This window comes from Bidens hawaiensis, unplaced genomic scaffold (genome assembly GCF_021521415.1).
Source record: "Bidens hawaiensis isolate Kalapana, Puna unplaced genomic scaffold, B.hawaiensis_p1.1 tig00018889_1, whole genome shotgun sequence".
In the NCBI taxonomy this organism is placed as follows: Eukaryota; Viridiplantae; Streptophyta; class Magnoliopsida; order Asterales; family Asteraceae; genus Bidens; species Bidens hawaiensis.
The window spans coordinates 245466-267125 of NW_027492870.1; the positions used below are offsets into that span (position 1 = coordinate 245466).

General features: G+C 35.5%; 2 protein-coding genes and 1 pseudogene across 2 annotated transcripts; 1 reads left to right on the forward strand and 2 right to left on the reverse strand.

Moving 5' to 3' along the window:
* The first annotated feature begins 707 nt into the window (after positions 1–707).
* On the forward strand, positions 708–6692 carry LOC143557324 (uncharacterized). The gene is made up of 12 exons (XM_077046429.1): positions 708–1054; positions 1119–1344; positions 1424–1666; positions 1766–1878; positions 1964–2062; positions 2275–2589; positions 3269–3653; positions 3731–4063; positions 4153–4254; positions 4747–5196; positions 6123–6407; positions 6483–6692. Exons 1-12 carry the CDS (start codon positions 801–803, stop codon positions 6690–6692), a joined length of 3015 nt encoding a protein of 1004 aa, XP_076902544.1. The 5' UTR covers positions 708–800.
* Positions 6693–6695: 3 nt separating this feature from the next.
* On the reverse strand, positions 6696–8658 carry LOC143557325 (putative inactive heme oxygenase 2, chloroplastic). Its single transcript, XM_077046430.1, has 4 exons — positions 8148–8658; positions 7179–7402; positions 6980–7087; positions 6696–6900 (listed from the first exon to the last, which is right to left on the reverse strand). Exons 1-4 carry the CDS (start codon positions 8629–8631, stop codon positions 6805–6807), a joined length of 912 nt encoding a protein of 303 aa, XP_076902545.1. The 5' UTR covers positions 8632–8658; the 3' UTR covers positions 6696–6804.
* An 8379-nt stretch (positions 8659–17037) lies between these two features.
* LOC143557315 (zinc finger BED domain-containing protein RICESLEEPER 2-like) lies at positions 17038–19218 on the reverse strand (annotated as a pseudogene).
* Between the last annotated feature and the right edge of the window lie 2442 nt (positions 19219–21660).

Sequence of the window (21660 nt, forward strand, 5' to 3'; positions counted from 1 at the left end):
TGATGATGAATTGAGCTGTGTTGATACTCTGATCAGCAGTTTTAACTGTTTTAGGCTTTAATTGATGCATAAATATATCATTCATTTGGAATCAGATGATAATAAGTAGGGTTGTAGATGAACCTACCGTTTCGTGAATTGTTTGACGGGAAGTTTGTTCATTTAATAAATGAACAAACATGAACAACGAATTCCGTTCGATAAATTAAGAGAACGAACATGAGCAAATGTTGTGTTAGTTCAATTGTGTTTGTGAACATTTGATAATGTGTTCATTAACTTTCGTCCGTTTATGTTTGTTTGGATAATTATTATTAACTACTTAACTAGAGTAATGTTTTGGCAAGTTATGTATTTTTGGCATTAAGATTGTTGTTTTCTATTTCAAATTTATATATGTTTGTGATCATTTAAGTAATTATGTTGGTTTGTCTTCATTTGTGTATATTTGCGTTCGTTTGTTTATGTTTGTTTATGAAGTAAACAAATATATTTCCTTAATGAATGAACTTGAACATAAAATTTCGTGTGGTTATGTGTCCGTAACTATTTGTTCGGTTGATTCTTAATGAACGAACACGAACAAGGTCTCGTTCGGTTCGGTTTTTTACAGCCCTAATAATAAGATAATCAAGAATCGAGATTTTGGTCTGACTTTGAAATTGTGTACTGTTTTCAGGATCTTGGAGCTGCTTGCTACATTGGTTTGTAACGTCAATTATATGGAACTGTTGTAAATCATTTGCCTTTGGTTATACAGATATAAAGATCAAGATTTCGGTCTGTTAGATACAAATAACATGGAGAAAGTCAGAACAATTTTAACACATACATACCCTTACCCACACGAGCATTCCCGACACGCGTTTATTGCAGTTGCTATCGGTTGCCTGTTTTTTATCTCATCAGACAACATACATACACTTGTTCACAAACTAGACAACAACGTTAAATGGTGGTCGATGTACGCCTGCTTATTAGGGTTTTTCTATTTCTTTTCGTCTCCTTTTGTAGGCAAGACAATAAAACCAAGCTATTCAAATTTCAGTAGATGGTAAGTAAGTTACATTTTATTAATAAAAATTGAACTTTTTATAACTTTTTGTAATCTTTTGCAGGTATATAGCATGGATATTAGTGGCTGCTGTATACCATCTTCCCAGTTTTCAATCAATGGGAGTTGATATGAGAATGAATCTTTCATTATTTTTGACAATTTACATTTCATCCATTTTTGTACTCATTGTTTTCCACTTAATTTTTTATGGTCTTTGGTATGTGGGTCTTGTTTCCCGTGTGGCGGGTCGGAGACCCGAGATCTTGACCATTGTTCAAAATTGCGCGGTACGTTTCATTTAAGTTTTGTTATACACGTTTGAGATAGAACATGTTATTGATGGTGTGATTATTATTACTACTGTAGGTGTTAAGCGTGGCATGTTGTGTGTTTTATAGCCACTGTGGCAATCAAGCATTGAATGAAAAACGAATGGGCCGAAGAGATTCGGGTTTGTTTGCACTTTTAAAGAAGGGTGAACCGAGCATATGGCTTTCAAAGTTTCTTAAAATGTATGAATTAAAAGATGAAATTTGCAAATCTTGGTTTGCTCCGGTGGGGTCTGCGGGTGATTACCCGCTTCTTTCTAAGTGGGTTATATATGGAGAAGTATGTTATCATTCTCGTTTTATCATTTTATTTGGTTTGTGTTAATGTTTTTAGTTATGTGTCTACTAATAACTTCTTTTTCCTTTTTATTCGCTTTAGTTTTCTTGCAGCGGCGCGTGTGAGTCTTCAAATGAAATTTCTCCAATTTATTCATTATGGGCGACGTTTATAGGGCTTTACATGGCTAATTATGTGGTGGAAAGGTCAACAGGGTTAGTATGTTGCTCCTAATTTTGCACCAAAAAGTTAGAAATTAATTGGTTTTTAAATTTTTTATTTTAATTTTGTAATCGTTAGATGGGCTCTTACTCATCCTCTATCGGTTGAAAAAACCGAGAAGTTGAAGAACAAGCAAATGAAGCCTAATTTTTTGGATATGGTTCCTTGGTATTCAGGGTATAATTTTTTTTATTATTCTTTCTATAGTGAGCTACGGTTTTCATCCTTGCTGTTTGACCAAAATAACACTTTTAGTCCAAAACTACTACACTAAAGTAGTTATTTTGACCAAGCCACAGGGTCTAAAACCGTAGAGTACTCTTTTCTTTATATATATATATATATATATTATGTATGTTTATCTATGTATGTATGTGTGTATGTTGTAGGACATCAGCTGATTTATTCAAGACCGTGTTTGACCTCCTTGTATCTCTGACCGTATTTGTTGGAAGATTTGATATGCGAATGATGCAGGCGGCAATGAGTAGGGTCCATGAAGGGGTACAAGAGGACTTTTTATACGACCATCTTAATGATAAAGATCAACTTTGGTTTGACTTCATGGCTGATACGGGCGATGGCGGGAATTCATCTTATGCCATCGCTAAACTTCTTGCACAACCGTTACTATACGCTTCCGACAATAATTCCCTACTACAATTACCTCGTGGAGACCTCCTCCTTATCGGTGGCGATCTCGCGTAAGTTAAATTACACATATACCCTTCCTTCATTTATGTATGTGTAAAAGAGACATGAATAATAATATCTGAATACTGTGATTATGATGGAGGGAACCCTCAATATATAGGACAAACTTCGTTCTTTCTATTAAACGACTTGGCGTGTGGCGATGAACATATGTCTTGTTTTTTAATCTATGATCATGAATGTCGTTTGTTCTGTTTATTTCTTTGGTTTAAGTTCATCTATGTTTGGAAGTTTACACATGTTTGCGTATATTTGTAAGTTTATGTTTTTATAAGTTATACATTCATTTAAGTTTTTTAGGCCCGTTACAATTTAGTCTAGTGTTAGTAAGTTTCCAGGCACAACGCATTGTTGTTCACATTTACATTAAATTGGTTTTAGCTAAGTTTTGTTCATTCGTTTACGATTATGAACCGTTCGTTTAGTGTTAACGGAAAAACATAAACGTAGACGAGCATGGACACGTTCATTTTCTTGACGAACGAACACGGCTTCATTCGTTTAATTGTTCGTGTTTGATCGTTTGTTAGGTTAAAGTTAAATGAACGGGCACAGTCCGTTTGCGATGGTTTGGTTCGTGTACAGGCCTACAGCTAAACCCTAATAAATAATAATGACTAGCAATAATCTATATCTAAAAGTACGTAAATACACTCGGTTTTGTATCAGGTATCCTAACCCGTCGGCATTTACTTACGAGAAGCGATTATTTCGTGTTTTTGAGTACGCACTTCAATCACCATCATGGTATAAAGACGTGCATATTGCGGTGGAAAAACCCGAATTACCGGTTGGCGTATCGGGGATCAAACAATATGATGGGCCCCAGTGCTTCCTTATACCCGGAAACCACGATTGGTTTGATGGGCTTCAAACTTTTATGAGGTATATTTGTCACAAAAGCTGGTTAGGTGGGTGGTTAATGCCTCAAAAGAAAAGCTACTTCGCTTTACAGTTACCAAAAGGATGGTGGGTTTTCGGTCTTGATTTAGCCCTTCATTGTGACATTGATGTTTATCAGTTCCAGTTTTTTGCAGAGTTAATTAAAGAAAAGGTAAATTAAACCTCAAAAGAAAATTTATTAATCTATTTATGGTATGTAAGTATATGTTTTTTTTTATATTTATATAGGTTAAGGAAAATGATTCTGTGATAATAATGACACATGAACCGAATTGGCTATTGGATTGGTATTGGGATGATGTTACTGGAAAAAATGTTACCTATCTTGTTAAAGATCATTTAAAAGGAAGGTGTCGGCTTCGAATGGCGGGTGATTTACATCATTACATGCGTCATTCGCGTGTTCCAACTGAGAATCCTGACTCCATACAGCATTTACTTGTGAACGGTTGTGGTGGGGCGTTTTTACACCCGACACATGTGTTTCGTGGTTTTGATAAAGCGTATGGTACCGCTTATGAAATGAAAGCCAGTTATCCAGAAGTCGATGATTCAAGCCGAGTATGTTTTGTTTTATTTTATTTTGGTTAAACGATATGCATAGTTTATTAAGAATGATTAAATGTACGGTATATGCTCATGTTATACAGATTGCTCTTGGGAATATATTGAAGTTCCGGAAGAAAAACTGGCAGTTTGATATCATTGGCGGGTTCATTTACTTCATCTTAACGTTCTCTATGTTTCCACAAGTACGTATCAATCGTTTATAATCTCATGTGTATAATACTTCATTAGAATAAAATGTAATGTTTGTTTATTCTCCAACGCCCTGCTTGCGGTGCGCGCATATAATGTATATATGTGTGAACCCTCGGGTGGGCAAAAGTAAAATTGCACTAATTTTGACGTTATTTTACTAATCTCGTGAAAATAACGTTAAAAGTGGCGGAAGGTTAATCAGACATCATGTGGTGGCGTTGATAGCCGAAAGACAAGGGCACATGTACCAATCAGCCGGTGTCCCGATGATTGAGTGCTATGTGCCTTATGTCCAAGGCTTGATGCAAAACTACTATCGAGCCGGGGGTCTCACCGGAAGCAGCCTCTCTATCCCTATGGGATAGAGGTAAGGCTGTCTACATCTTACCCTCCTAAGACCCTACCATAGCATTGCTATTGGTGGGATATACTGAGTACGATGATGATGATGATGATGATGATGATGTTTGTTTATTCTCCAGTGCAACCTTGGGCATATTTTACAGAAGGATGACACGTTTTCGGGCCATGTACGGAGCTTTTTTAGCACCATATGGGATGCTTTTATGTACATGCTCGGGCAATCTTATGTGTCGTCTACAGGTGCTTTATTATTATTAGTGGCTGCGATATCGTTTGTGCCTCCTAAAATGTCACGTAAAAGACGATTAGTGATCGCACTTCTGCATGTTTCTGCACATCTTTCTGCTGCTTTAGTTCTTATGCTGTTGATGGAATTAGGCGTTCAGATATGTGTTCAACATAACCTTTTAGCAACTTCCGGTTACCACACGTTATATGAATGGTATAGGCAAGTGGAAAGTGAGCATTTTCCTGACCCGACTGGCCTTCGGTCTCGTATAGAACAATGGACTTTTGGGCTTTACCCTGCGTGTATCAAATATCTAATGTCGGCTTTTGATGTTCCTGAGGTTTGGTTTTCACAATCTTTGCTTCCTTTACGGGTGTGGTAAATGTTAATTATCGTTAGGGTTGAGAATTTCTGACACTGACACAAATTTAACACAAAATTTGTCGGTTTAGGTTTCTTCTAAAGTAGTTCTGGTCAGTTTTAAGTAGGGGTGTAAGTGTGTAACTGAACCAAGCCCAGGCCTGAGGTTGAGCTTGGCTCGTTTGAAGAGCTTTTTATGATACACATTCTCGGCTCAGGAGTTGTTTTTTCAAGCTCATGTATTATTTATTAACTAGTTTATATACGTTTCAAAGTATTTTTATATATTTTTAATTATTTTTTTTATATATAACATAATGCATATTATTTAGTTATTTTATTACAGTTTTTATAAAAGTTATTATATAAACAAATATATAATATATTATATTGAACTATGTAAATTATTCACAAGCCATCTCTAGCTCAATAAGTAAAGCTCGGGCTCGTTTGTTAAACAAGCTTCTATTAAGGCTCAAGCTCGTTTGAGCTTGGCTCGATTTAAGCTTTGTAACGAGCCGGTCTCGAGTAGCTCTAGGGCAAACTTGGCTCGTTTACACCCCTAGTTTTAGGTAGAACACTCTTATTATTAAACATGTCCTGTTAGGTTGACTTAAGACGGGTTCATAGATTGACCCGTTTAATTTTGTAGTCATGTCTTTTGAATGTGGTTTATATCATGACAACTTATAAGTATTTTTTTTGGTCAAAATTTAGAACACAAAACATAAAAGGGTATCAAGTATTTTCGTAGTTAAAACGACATTTTTAACATGTGAAATAAACAAAATAATATAAAATAAAATTCTGTAGGTGGAATATGTTTGTGTTCAGGTTCTTGTCGTTGTTGACCCCGTCTATCTGTGAACCCGACCTATTTAACACATTTAATTATCTTATAATCAGGTGATGGCCGTGACACGAAGCAACATATGCAAAAACGGGATGACTTCCCTCTCGAGAGGTGGTGCAACTATATACTACGCATCCGTGTTTCTTTATTTCTGGGTGTTCTCAACACCTGTGGTTTCACTTATATTTGGAAGCTATTTATACATTTGTATCAATTGGCTTCACTTACACTTTGATGAAGCATTTTCCTCCTTACGAATCGCCAATTACAAATCTTTCACTCGGTTTCACATCAAAACAGACGGCGATCTTGAAATATTCACTCTTGCAGTCGATAAGGTACGCATTTTCCCCATTTTTAACCTTAAAACATGCTAAATAATAATCTAAACGTGTCGATAAACGGTTTACAAGGTCCCGAAGGAATGGAAGCTGGATCCCGGGTGGGACAACGAGGTGAGACAGCCACATCAAGCAAGCCATCACAGAAAGTTTCCAAGCAAATGGAGGGCAAACACGTTTCATCAAGATCCTGTAAATACCGTACGAATCGTTGATCATTTTGTGATTCAACCGACTCACAGATTGCAAGTAGCAACAGTAAATGGGTCAGTGTCTCATTGACAATTTAGATCAAAATTGTAGGTTTACTTGTAATAGAAGTTACATCATATCCATATCCAAATAACACTTGATCACGAGATTTTGAAAGCAATACATTGATGAAAATTTTGGTTTATCGCATGATAATCAAACGAATTATCGTCCCCATGTACATGAAACACTTGCTTGTTTCTTTTAAGCATTTATTCTTCTCGTCTCGCGTCCAATGCTGCAATGAAAGATTTTATAACTTAATATCAAAACATATAAAAAAAAGATGTATAATAGGACTTAAGTTAGGTTAAGACCTCTGCCAATGCGTTAAGCTTGTCTCGCATGCCCTTTAATAGCTCTTCAGGGTCCCCGGGCCACTGGCATATCGCGAGCTCTTGACCATTTAATAACTTTTCGGATACCTACAGGCGATATCAATGAGTTAACTTATAAGGTAAAACAACTTCTAAATACTCAATACTTAAGATTAAACTGATTCTAAGTAAAGATTACCTTTCTTGCGATTACTTGGCCGCCTGCAATGTGTGAGAAGTAAATATTGTAGAGATGACAGAAGAACAATGGAGGACTCTGGGCTGCAAGTTGTTCTAAATAGTTGACATATTTCTTGCTTGTGAAGAGAGGCTCAGGGATGGTTAGGTCCTGTGTGCTAAGCCATTCTATATCCTTTGAAAAGCATTTAGATCTTTCTAATCCACTATTTCTAAAGTAGGCAACTGCAGAAATCAATATCAAATCTATCAAAAGTTGAACAATTTTCTCAAATTGATGATCATTTAGGTCTTGCAGAAAGACGAAAATTAAAAGATTTAACTCATAAAGTTAACAATTTCCCTCAAATTAATTATCAATTAGGTATTGTAGGAAAGGAAACATGGAGACAACTAGTGTTGTAAAACTCGCTGCACGCTAGCTGAGTGGGAGTGGTAAGGTGCCAACTATTAATCGGATTGGAATTATATACTTATTTTTCATAATTATTTATACATATATACTTCATGTTTCAAAATTTTATATATAATTTTTTGAACTTATTAATCATATTGGATTAGTAAGTATGGTTGTAAAAATCACCCCTAGGTGCTGATTAATCGCTAGTCAGTACCCCCATCAGCTAGTGGCAAATTAATCGCTATATGGTCAAATATAGGTATATTTAAAAATTTACATATTAATCCCAATCCAATTAATCCCTATTAATCGCTAGTCCCTACTCCCTAGCCCACGACCCGACTAGCACGTATCGATCTCTAAAAAACACTGCTAATAAGCACAATTTTGTAAAAATTTTGCCCATTTCGACCAAAATTTAATCGATTTGGGCCACGCACTGGCGATTAATCACCGACTAATCGCGATTTCACAACACTAGTTAATCATTAACTTAAAATACCTAACAATTTTCCTTAAAACTAATGATCAATCAGGACTCGCAAAAACAGAAATCAACCGGAAACTTACAGGAAACGTCTTGCGATTCATCGACCAAGCGCTCAACGGTGCTGAAAACAAACTCACTGTCAACCAAGTACCTGACAAACCCATCTAACTCCGGCTCCCACGTCTGATCACCGGAGTTCTCATCATCCAATTCACCGTTAATTTCTCCGTCACTGCTACCCTCATTCTCATCCAGCTTATCAGTCTCAAGTTTTAACTTCTTCTCACGAAGCTTCATTGCAACAAATCTCATTTCCTCAGTAATACCTTGTGCTTCACCTGGCCGGAGCCGCCGGTACGGCTTCCGCTTCTTCTTCACCGGCGGAAGTAAGTTGCCCGGTGGTGATGATGATGATATTGTTGAAGGTTCGGTGGTTGAGTATAAACAGTAGGAGATAAGTGGAAGCCTAATTGGTGTTAGGGGTTTAAGGGTGTTTGGTGAATTGTAAGGATAAGGATAACTGAGTGAGAAGGCAGTTGGTATGTTCATCATTGCTGCCGACATGATCTCCGGTTAATCGGAAAATAAATACTGTTAGCAGCGCTTTATCCTTAGAGAGAAGAATTGTAAAAATGTTTTTTTGTGAAAAAAGTTACTTGGTGTTTTTTAATGAAAAGTTGAGTGAAGAAAACATGATTTTTGATAGGAGTGTGCAAACCAAAACATCGATCCTAAAATTCAAACCGAAATAGAATCAAAATAAAAACTAATGGTTTGGTTTTACATTTTTGTACAAATCAATCTAATGGTTCGGTTTTTATTTTGCATATAACAAAACCGAAAAAATCGTATCGAACTGAATTTATAGATTTTTATTTTCTTAGTTTTTATTTTAAATAATTTATAAGAATTTAATATATATGTAACTTAAATACTTTTGACCACATGTATAATACTTTATTAGGTAAAACTTAACAAAATTATTTCTACTTAGATTCATTTTATTCGACAAACTTTCTTTTCAATCTAAATATTTTCAAGGCTCAAATGGAAAAAACCGAATAGAAACCAAAACCGAATGGTTTTAAAATTTCAAAAACCAAAGTTTTGGTATTTGGTTTGGTTTTAGCCCAAAACCGCACCATGCACACACACTTCTTGGTGAAAGTTCCAAAAGTTACTAACAATGTAACTTTTCCAACTTTTGCAAAAAAATAAAAGGAGGCTCCAAAAAGAAATCCCAAACACCCCTTACTCCCGTTGATTTTTAGTTTTGTAATATTGGGACTATGCTAAATTAGTTAATGGGTTTCGGGTTGGTAGGTTAACGTGTAGAGATTCTTCGACACTAGCTTGACTTGTATATTTCGTGTCGACCCTTTAGTGTTTACTTTTGAATATTCATAAGATTATCTGTTATGGGGCACTAGTGAGGGGCGCCATCCTGCCATGTAAGCGGCTTTAATGAGTTAAATTGCAACACCACCCGTGCTAAAGGGCATGAAATGCTCTTTGTGAGGAAGAAGGCGAGCGTGAAACAACTTTGTAGTCGTGGGGGTTGTATTTGGGAGCGTGCAACAGCTATATTTGGATCTAAGTAATAAAAAATAAAACTATTTGTAATTTATATTAACTAACTGTAATTAATATAAACAGTGGGTACCATACATTACAAAGTTTTTCTATATTCATGACAAGTTAAACCAAGTAAATTATTGTGAAAATGAGTCCGTTTTGTTTCGGTTGTTATCAACCCGATATAGGTTGGCTCCCACAAGACGCTCAGTATGTTCCTGAAAGTCCGAAACACAACACAACACAACCCAGGGGCGGAGCTATGGGTTATCCAGGGGGTGCCCGGGTTACCCCTCAACCATGGGCGGATCTAGTTACGTGGGTGCGGGTTCACGGGAACCCACTGAGTTTCGGATTTTATATATAACGCCTATATAAAATATGAGGTTGAACCTATATATAAATTATGAGTGACTCCATATACAATGTGAGATCATGGCCTAATGGTAAACTTCATACCATTTTATTGTGGGAACCCAGGTTCACTCTCTCTTACAACACTTCTTTTTTGTTTTTTTCCCAACTGGTTACTTAATTAGGGCCATCCCTCTCCACACATCGAAACAAACGCATCAACCACCATTGTCAAATCATTAGCATGAAATTTGTTACTTAAAGTTAAATATTATTTGAATTCGCGTTGATTTTAGAGTCTCATTTATTTATTTCATGTCATTTTACTCTTAATTTCTACTTTGTTGCTCAGTTTGTACAACAAACAAACCTGAAACATAAAGTTACATAACTTAATTTATGACTTGTTGGACCTTTGTTTGTGATTAGTTCATTGTTACATAACTTAAATGTGAATTTGCAACTTCTATGTATACAGAATGTGGCTTTCTTTTCTCCGGAATATACTCTAACTTACCGCAAGTTCTAATTTACCACATAATCTAATTTCTACACATTAGTTGTATACTTTATGTTGTTGTGCAATACTTAGTTTTTTATTGTGGATTATTAGACTGTAGTTTAAATACAACTTATATGGCAACATGTTTTGGATGGTTGGTTATTACGAATGATCATTTATTAGTAGTCTGCAAATGACTCATGGAAGCACTGAAGTAATTCAAGACGACGGTCCTCTACCACCACCGCCCAAGACGACGGTCTTTCTCCTTCAAGACAGCGCAACACCATATATAGCTAGGGTTTCGAATGGATTGAAGGATAATTGGCAGGAAGTTAATCTACAGTGAGGTATGTGCCTTCAAATGTTGTTAGGGTTAGGTTCAATGTCGTTAATTAGTTGTTTCTGCACACAAACACAAAAAAAATCAAACCAGAGACGATATCTTCTCACCTAGGGTTAGGTTCAGACGATATCTTCAAATGTTGTTAGGGTTAGGTTCAGACGATGTTCGTTACGAACCAATGACGATCCATCTTCAATCGAACTTGTTTCTTTAATCGAACCTACTTCTTCAATCGGTAAGAACCTGCTTTTTCAATCGAAAATTAGTGTGTGTTTCTCGTTATTATCTGTATTCTCTTTGACCCAATTTTGATTTGGTGACCTAATTAGTGTATGAACTCGACACCAGAAACTTATCAAAAAATTGTGTTTAGAAACTTGTTAGAAAATTGTGTTCATGTCCAAAAATTATATTAAACTGTTTGTATAGTTTTACTCATTTATATATCATGTGAACTGATTATATGTTTTAAAGTTGCATAGATTCTGAGTCTTGTAAGCGCCAATTTAGTGAAGATTTTCAGCATGAAAAACCGCCTTGGAAACTTACGTGTCATATTCACTGCAAATAGTATGTTTTTAAAATCTTTCATTTCAATATTATTGGGATATTTGAACCTGAGATTGCTTAACCATTACAAATTACAGAGTTTTTATTTCTGCTACAAAGTTTCCTTTATGATCAGTTAGTTAACTGCTACAAAACTGAATGTTGACTGGTAGACGGGTCGGGTCAAATGGGATAAGGTCGGGCGGGTCAATTAAAAAAGGGTAGTTTTGGTTCTAGTCGGGGTCGAAACGAGTTCGGGTTGGTACGGGTAAAGGTCGAGATGGTTTTATTTTTTTGATTTTCTAGATAGTTAAAATTAAACACCAATAGAATTAAATCAAGCTCTAGAGTGCATTCTAATACACAATGTATCAAGCAAATCCACTTAACAATTTAATCCCAAATTCAAAGAATTAAAATGCTAGTTTAGAACTTCATATTGAAGTTTCAATCAGACGAGCTGACAATTTGAAAGATAATTAGCTGGTTATGGAGCGTAAAACCAGTTACGCGTACTAGACCACGTAACCCGTGTAACCCGGGTGCATTACGCATTTAGCATATAATTTACTTCATATAATTTTTTTTTGTTTTTAACCTGATCTTGGTGCGCGCAAACACTTTAATCTTGCCAAGTAATGCTCGAAACCCCGAAAACTTTGTTCGTTTTTAACAACAATGAAAGTTACTTTATAAGCATTGCTTCGTCATATATATATATATAATATAACTTGGAAAGTTGTTTGTTTAATCAAAATGGTTATATGTGGGTGGTTATATAGAATTGACTATCAGATGCATTTTATTTGTAGGACCCATCGAGATGCTTTAAAGTTTATTTATCCCCGCTCAAAAGGATCAGCTTGAAAAACTCATGGCACGTTTAAAAGATCTATCCACCCGCTCGTTTTGGTAGGTTACGTACTTTAAAGGGTAAAAATTTACTTATATGTTAAGATTAATCTTTTGGCTAAGCATTTAAGTATTTATTTTTTTTGGTTAACATAGTTGAGGTATATATGTGAATGTCTTCTCGGTTATCTGTTGTTTTTGCTGCTGACCATGTTTTTTTTTCATTTTTTGCAGCTTTGGTAGGCTTAGTATTCGACGGCGGATGTAATTTCTCGTGCATGGATCATTACAAGATTTCAAAACCAACACTCAGGTAAAAACTATATATTGATAGAAAAATGGCATTGAGGTAGCAAAACAGGCCGACCGAGTATCGAGTTTTATCAAGTTGCTAATTTATAAATAACCAAGTACAAAAAAACATTGAAAAATAACTTTTAAGCCCAAACACAACCTGCATATAAGTTACATGGTTTCAAATTATGTTAACATGTAGTGACTGTCACTGTTCTATGATTTGTTACGGTTTGAATTTACGATTTGAAATACTCGCCAATAACAATGCAACTGTAATTTACAGGTTTGATTATGTTTATAGTGGTTTGTTTCGACCCAATTCGTTTTGACCAAATCAAATTTTTAATATTTTCTTTGTTTAATGTTCATCTCAGTTTTGGGAAGGCAAACATGAATACACAGAGCAGATTTTGCTGGAAGTCAAGTAGAATGGTCGAGTTATGTGGCACAATATGTTTTCCGGTGATGTATTTTATTGACTATTAAACCAAAATTTTGTTAAGTTGAAAATATTTGTAATATTTTGACTTAATATGTTTAAGTATGAAATGAAATGGATAGGTATATTATACTTGTAGTTTATTTTGTTTGCCATGAGAATTTAAATATTGTCATTAATGTAAAAATTTATAATTATGCAAAAAAAATAAAAATATATTTAAAAAAAAAACAATACAATGTCACGCATAAATGTAAGTCGTATATCAGGATCGTAAAAGCATGTCATAAACGCATGTCATATAACATGACATGCGGATGCATGTCATATTCAATTTATGACTGGGGCTTCAACGACACGCATTTGCGTGTCATCTGTACCCTTTAATGACACGCATTGCGTGTCGTTAAAGGTGTTTTTTCTAGTAGTGATTAAAAGTGTTCATATTTTCTTTTTTATTTATTCCATTACAAATGTCCACTTTCAAAATTTATTGGCTAATTTTCAAGGTTACCCTTAAACACACACAACTAAAATTAATAAACAATATTGATGGACCCAAGTTTTAAGGATATTATTGTCATTTGGTAAACAAAAAGAGTAATCATTCAATCTACCTTGAATTTTGTGTTTTTCAAACCATGACACTTCTAATAGGACGGATGAAATATTTATTTATATATTTGTTTGTATAGTTTATCTAGATAATTGTATTTCATTTAATTTTTACTTTGTTGTTTTATTTATATGTTCAATATTTTTTTAAATCACAGGTAAAAAAATATAAATAAATATATATTATGTTTTTGTTTCAGCCACAATTTGACATTTTTTATTGTTATTATTGTATAACTTTAAAATATGGTGTTTTTTATCTTCGAAATAAGTTGTTACGAAGTGTTTATTGCTGTGTACGTTATGATATAAATTTTAGTAATTTTAATTAGTTCTACGTTTCAACGTAAATTGGTTCAAAATGAGTCGGGTCAATATGTTTTTACAAACAGCTAGAGTTGTTAAAAATTGAATCCATTAAAATTTGAAAATTAGGGGCCCACTTTTCCACTCGTACAGGGCGGACCCTTGATGGCTCTTGAATTCTCGTGACGGTCATGTATCAATATATGGTAAAAAATTAGGTTACCCCTCAAAATTTATCTTAGATCCGTCACTGACACAACCTACACCAATACCCGTTCCGAAAACACACACTAAAAAAAACAAACAAAATGAACAGAAAAAAAAGGGCAAAAACAAAAGGAAGCGTCCGGAAAAAGGACTTGCTCGGTGAACAGTCGCTGAGGAAACTGCGTTGGCCCATATAAGTTATAATATTTATCTTTTCAATGGTTACATTATAATATTTTTGTATTATAGCAAAAAATGTAATGATTTTTGAAGATAGGTTCGTTCGACAAATGTTTCATTTGAGATTGGGTAGAGAGAAGCATGATAGCGAAGATTATGGGAAGTGGACGGAAATACGTAGAAAGATATCATGGTTTAGCAACACATACAACAAAAACTTAAAACAATCGGCAAAATGTGTTTGATCAAAGTTGCGAGGCATATCGAGTTGAAGAGCGTGGGTCGTTATCTCTAAGGTTGCTTTGGGAGATTGTGAGGAACTAAACAAATTGGGCTCCCATCTTGTTGATGGGTCAAGGGTTAAAAAGAAACAAGACAACACCTAGTAAAATAACATAAGGTAAAGGGTATCATCGTTAGTCGGAGTTGAATATAAAGAGAGCGTTGACAAAATTATGGGAAAGATGGTAGAACTCGTGGAGTTAATAGAAAAAAACCCAACCTTGGGGAAGAGAGGTATGCAATGAACATTCTTGCAATTAACACGGGTATATGTCACAACGGACCGAGCAATATATGAGGACAAAAGAAATTCAAATAAAATATCTTTCAAATAACTACTCCCTCCGTCTCCATTAAAATTAAAAATGTTAATATTTTATTTTTTTATTTGTCATATTACAAATGTCTACTTTCAAAATTTATTAAGAAATTTCCAAGTTTACTCTTAAACACCCAACTAAAATTAATAAACAATATTGATGAACCCAATTTCCAAAATCATTAATGCATTATTGTCATTTAGTAAACAAAAAAAGTAATAATTCAATTTACTTTAAACTTTGTGTTTTTCAAACCTTATTTTAATGGGACGAATAGAGTAGTTTTTTTTATATTACTACAGGTATTGTTTTAGTTTCAAATTTAAAGTATTTTCTTTTATTTTTTAATTTTGTTGTTTTATAATAATTATTATATCTCTTTCACTCACCCCTCCTATAAGCTATAACACCATTTAATGAGGGTGAAAGGTGAAAACCCATTTCCCATTTTGTCAATGCGTAATCATTTGCCCCTTTCACCTGGCCCCCTTCATTCCTATCTAAAAATCAATGACTTCATAACAATTTAAACCACGTTTTAAATACCAGAGTTAATTAAAAACTTTCGCAGAATAATAAAAATAGTCCACTATTCATTACAATCTTTCAACTTGTCTTTAAAAACATAACAGAAAAACATATTATTTTTCAGCTTCTTCAGATCCGCCATATGTCCTTCTCTCAAGCCAGTTGTCTCAGTCTATTAACATGCGTGCATACTAAAAGTCAGCTACGCTGATTGAGTTCTAGTTAATACAGGTAACATACAATACATTTACATACTTACTCATATGTAGAGGTGGCAATTGGGTTGGGTTGGGTCGAAACGGGTCATGGGTCGGAACGGGTTAGGGTTGAAACGAGTTAGGGTCGAAACGGGTTAGGGTCGAAACGGGTCACTTAAAAAAAGGGTTGTTTTGGTTCGGGTAAGAACGGGTTAGGGTCAACAGGTTCGGGTTAGAACGAGTCAATGTATGAACGGGTCAAAACGGGTTTCGAGTCAGTTTTTTTGACCAACGAATCAGCGCGTTTCCAACACGTTACAGCTCTTTTTAACAACAAAAGCTCGTTTAAGCGGTTTTTCAGTTTGTTTCAGCACGTAACAGCTCGCTTAAGCGGTTTTTCAGTTCGTTTCAGCACGTAACAACTCGCTTAAGCGGTTTTTTAGTTCGTTTCAACGCGTAACAGCTCGTTAAAGCGGTTTTTCAGCTCGTTTCAGCACGTAACAGCTCGCTTAAGCGGTTTTTCAGTTCTTTTCAGCGTGTCACAGCTCGTTTAAGCGGTTTTTCAGCTCGTTTCAGCGCGTAACAGCTCGCTTAAGCGGTTTTTCGGCTCGTTTCAGCGCGTAACAGTAACAGCCCGCATAAGCGGTTTTTCGGCTCGTTTCAGCGCGTAACAGCTCGCTTAAGCGGTTTTTCAGCTCGTTTCAGCGCGTAACAGCTCATTTAAGCGGTTTTTCAGTTCGTTTCACGCGTAACAGCTCGCTTGAGCGGTTTTTTCAGTTCGTTTCAGCGCGTAACAGCTCGCTTGAGCGGTTTTTTCAGTTCGTTTCAGCGCGTAACAGCTCGCTTGAGCGGTTTTTCAGTTCGTTTCAGCGCGTAACAGCTCGCTTGAGCGGTTTTTCAGTTCGTTTCAGCGCGTAACAGCTCGCTTGAGCGGTTTTTCAGCTCGTTTCAGCGCGTAACAGCTCGCTTGAGCGGTTTTTCAGCTCGTTTCAGCCCGTAACAGCTCGTTTGAGCGGTTTTTCAGCTCGTTTCAGCGCGTAACAGCTCGTTTGAGCGGTTTTTCAGCTCGTTTCAGCGCGTAACAGCTCGCTTAAGTGGTTTTTCAGCTCGTTTCAACGCGTAACAGCTCGCTTAAGCGGTTTTTCAGCTCGTTTCAGCGCGTAACAGCTCGCTTAAGCGGTTTTTCAGCTTGTTTCAACACGTTTTGACCAATTTTGTAGCAATTCAGCAATAAAAATCAGTAATTCTGCTCGTTTTTGTCCGTTTCATCAAGTTACATAACCAATACTTCAAACAAGGTAAACAATGATGACATTTCCTAACCAAAACATCATTTAAGTACTTTAAGATCACATATTTGCACAATGTCTTTATCCAAATAACAATGATGACATTAAACAATTCAAAACAACTAGAAACCCTACTACAAGTTGCATTCTTGGTCAACACAAGTTGTTCCTCCATCTCGATCTCGTTTCATCTAAATATATAAAAAAGGAAAGTTGTTATATTAATAAACATATACAAATATAAAATTAAATTTCAAAGAGAATTCAGTTTTTAATACCTCTCGGTCAATCTAAAATTGCTACTATTATAACTCGGAATCAACGCTTCAATGTCTTCAGCAAGTTGTTCCTCCATCTCGATCTCGTTTTCATCTAAATATGTGAAAAATGAAAGGTGCTATATTAATAAAGATATTACATAAAATTTAGTTGCAAAAGAATGAACTTTTAATACCTTGTAAAACACCCAACCAATCTTGAGCGCATAGCAACGCCTCGACATTGGATGGTAGAAGTGAAGTTCGATACTTGCTCAAAACCCGACCTCCAATACTAAAAGATGATTCGGAAGCAAAGGTAGTAATTGGGATGCTCAACAGATCACGAGCCATTAGAGCCACTTTTGGATACCTTCCTTGATTATCCTTCCAATACCGTAAAACATCAAGTGGTTGTTTTCATGTCTAGTTGAGGTTCATCTAAGTACAATGTTAATTGAGACTTTTCGTTAACATCATTTCTATATTGGCTTTCAAATGAGTCAAATCCTTCCAACTCGTCCAACGTGTTGTCACCAACATTTGAACTCTCGGGTCTTGAAGAATCGGGCATTGTCTCCGATTGAATATCATACTCCATAAATAGCTTATGAATGCCATCAACGATACTCTTCAATTTCGTTTTTCACTCTTCAACTTTCATGTCAAGTTTTGAGAAACAATACTCAACAAGCTTAACATTGTACCGTGGATCTAAAATAACCGCAAAAGATAACACCATACTATAACTTTCCCAATATTTATCAAACTTTTTTTTCATGTCTTTTGCCATGTTACTAATAACATCATCCGTATTGCGAATTGCTTCTTCAATATGCAATTGAATTTTCCACACTTGATGAAAATATAAGCTGGAAGTCGGATATAAGCTTCCAGAAAACAAAGTAGTGATATCATAGAAAGGTTTCAAAAATTTTGTGATTACTTCCACCCTTTCCCATTCTTCTTCTAATGGATTACTCTTAAAATTGGAATCAACTAGTGCTAACTGAGAATAAGCCTGACGATAAGCCAATGCACAATCAAGAATAAGATACATAGAATTTCATCTCGTTACGATATCTTGACAAACATGTTTACCGCACCGTAATGAAAGTAATTCGATGCATTCTGCGAACTTACACTTCCTAGCAGCACTTCCTCTCACATACTTAACCGAATCTTGAACCTTTTCAATGGCTCCTTCAATTACTTTAATTCCAGCTTGAACAACAAGATTTAGTACATGGGCAGAACAACGCACATGAGTATAATCACAATCACACACTAATACGTTATTCAAACGCAAATGACTTTTCAAAGAAGATACTAAAACATCATTATACTTTGCATTATCTAGTGTTACTGTGAAAATCTTTTTCTCAATACCCCATTCTGCTAAAAAGTTGATCGTGTGCTCTGCTATGATGAAACCAGTGTGTGGAGGAGGTATAAATCTAAAATTTAGTACCTTTTTTCTTAGAACCCAATCCTCATCAACATAATGAGCTGTCAATGCCATATATCCGTCCGTCGTGAGAGAAGTCCATAAGTCAGAAGTCAAACATATCCTACTAGTCATGCTTTGTAATTTATCTATAAGAATCATCTTCTCCCGGTCATATACTCTTAAGATATGCGACTTTGCAGTGTTTCTTGTCATGTCCTTCACATTAGGATGTAAGAATTTATGCAAATCTCGTGTTCCCTCATGTTCAACATAACTAAAAGGGTAGTTATGTTTGATGATTGAAATTGCTATTTTCTCTTTATACATTTCTAGATCTAAAGGGGCGCGCTTTATTGGTGGACCTGGCTCATCAATATCAAAACACTTAGGGATATGTCGTTTTAAGTTCGATGTTCCCAAATTTGAACCAACCTTGTACTTCTGTCCACACGCTTTACAACTTACTTTCTTCGTCCCATCAGGTTCAACCATTACGCAACCAAAGTAGTCCCAAACATAAGAACGTTTACTTGAATCATTTGAATTAACTTCATCATCTCGTTCCTCACCTATAATATGTTGATCAAAACCAGTGTTGCTTGACATATTCACTAAATATTCTTGAATCTTGACCTACCAAAAGTCATGTAAAAAATATTAACAAAAGTCAAACATAACAGAATGCAAGTATAACAAATCCAACATTTCGGTTTTTGGTTCGGTTTTAGCCCAACAATTAATAAAAATTTTATTAAAGATATATACACCAAAAGATGATTAAAGATTTCCACTTTATATTAAGGTTGAACAATAACTTTGCAGGTTAATACAATCCATTGATCAACAGTATGTTAACATTCATTTTTGAACATATTAATGCAATTCAATGTTGTATAATAAGGAGGGGATCATACTTAAACTTATTAATGATTCTGCCAACTAATATGACCCGTCAATAATATTTATATTATTGATTGCAAATGAAGAATGCCATTCACACTAATGCAACACCAACATATACATAATCTAATTTGGGATTTGTTAAATAACTCCTTGGTTGGAATATGACAGACCGCAGACCAGTAGATATAATCATAATAATAATAATAATTAATAAGCATTAGATATATAACCTAGGGTTACCCGGAGAGGCGGAGATGAGATGAAGATGCTGACTGGAAGAATTTACCCACGGCGGTGGTGATTGGACGGCGAATGGCGGCGACGGCGGGGCTGACGGCGAGTGGTGATTGAATCTGCTGAGGCAGAGATGAGATGAACTGATGAAGTCACGAACCCATGGTTTTCACTGGAGATCTATTCTCTAACCCTAAAAAACCCATTCTAATAAAACTATCAACCCAATTTGACCCGTCATTCTTAAACGATTTTTCATATTTAACCCATTTCAACCCTTACAATTAAATTACCCAACCCATTTCAACCCAAAAGGTTTTAAATTTAACCCAAACTGACCCAATTAAATGACTTTGGGTCAGGATTGCCCCCTCTACTCATATGTATCCGAAGATACATATTACTTACTTAACCTTCTTTACTTTCTTTCATTCGTACATATATACTTTCTTTCTTTCTTGTTTTAGCTTACTTATACATACGTAATCATATCTACGTTTTAAAGAGCATTTCGCCCTATAACCTTCGCAGATATTATTAGGGTCTGCAACCCTGTAACTTTCGCATATATTATTAGGGTATGCAACCCTGTAACCTTCACATATATGATTATGGTATGCAACCCCATAACCTTCGCATATATTATTAGGGTATGCAACCTTATGAGCATACCTCCATACAACCATACATTACCTTCTTTATAAATATAAATTTATATACTTTCACACATATACTTAATCCCTTCCATAACTTTCATATATCATCCGTAAAACAATAACATATCACACTATTACCTAGCGGTACATGACATTCGCATATATTATTAGGGTATGCAACCCCGTAACCTTCGCATATATTATTAGGGTATGCAACCCTATGAGCATACCTCCATACAACCATACATTACCTTCTTTATAAATATAAATTTATATACTTTCACACATATACTTAATCACTTCCATAACTTTCATATATCATTCGTAAAACAATAACATATCACACTATTACCTAGCGGTATATGCAATATCCAAAGATCGTTCATGTACCGTGATGGTCGGTTAATTTGTATTTGTTTTAGTTTGTTTATTGTTTAGTTTTAACTTTTTATTCTAGAACTATCGATACTTCATACGTATTATTAGATTTCAGGTCACAGGCGTTAAAGTACTCAATATGGACCTGTTGTAGCACGGAATGAAGACCCGGGATGGCCAGCACGCAAAACGAGAAGTTAAATGATGTTTGCTGGTGAGGAGACCCATCGCGATACGCGGTGGGCTCCCTGAAGACCCATAGCGTATCGCTATGGGGTTTAAATGGACCTTTGACTTTCTGGTCCATCGCGATACGTGATGGACCATTGAAGACCCCATCACGTATCGCGATGGGGTGTGCAGACGGTTTTTTTGGTTTATATCGTATTTTTCATCTTGGAAAACCCTAACTTCGTTTTTGACGACCAAGAGGTGATTTCAGCAGTTCCTATAGGCGATTTCCACTATCCTAGCTCGTGTCAAGATCCTACATATGATTACTATCATCCGTATCGAAGATTCAATGATGTCTAGGCTCGGCTAATCTCCTAGAGTCGCACCCGGGATGTATAGTTTGTAACTCTTTACAGTTTTTCTCATGTGATTAAGAATACTTATGTTTTGATTATTGAAGATTGATATATGATTATTGATGTTTAGTATTTCTGTGTGTTCGGTCGGTTTAGGTTTACGTTGGTCTGAACGATCTGTTACCAGTTGCTAGATAATTAGTCATATAACTGTTTGGTTAGATTGAATACGATAAAACGTGCAATTACCCTTAACTGAGTCACACTGGCAAGGACTGTTTGATAACCAGTGCCGTGTGTAAAGTAATTGTTGACGTCTAAGGTTTTGTCTGGTTGATCAGTTTTCA

Bases quoted from the DNA above. Each gene is read 5' to 3' on its own strand.
- LOC143557324 (XM_077046429.1), top strand. From the start codon at position 801: ATGGAGAAAGTCAGAACAATTTTAACACATACATACCCTTACCCACAC. The intron at 1,879-1,963 runs GTTAGTATGTTG...TGTAATCGTTAG, and splicing joins GTGGTGGAAAGGTCAACAGG to ATGGGCTCTTACTCATCCTC. The intron at 2,590-3,268 runs GTAAGTTAAATT...GTTTTGTATCAG, and splicing joins CTTATCGGTGGCGATCTCGC to GTATCCTAACCCGTCGGCAT.
- LOC143557325 (XM_077046430.1), bottom strand. From the start codon at position 8,631: ATGTCGGCAGCAATGATGAACATACCAACTGCCTTCTCACTCAGTTAT. The intron at 7,403-8,147 runs GTAAGTTTCCGG...TGATTTCTGCAG, and splicing joins TGAATCGCAAGACGTTTCCT to TTGCCTACTTTAGAAATAGT. The intron at 6,901-6,979 runs GTCTTAACCTAA...CTTTCATTGCAG, and splicing joins AGCTTAACGCATTGGCAGAG to CATTGGACGCGAGACGAGAA.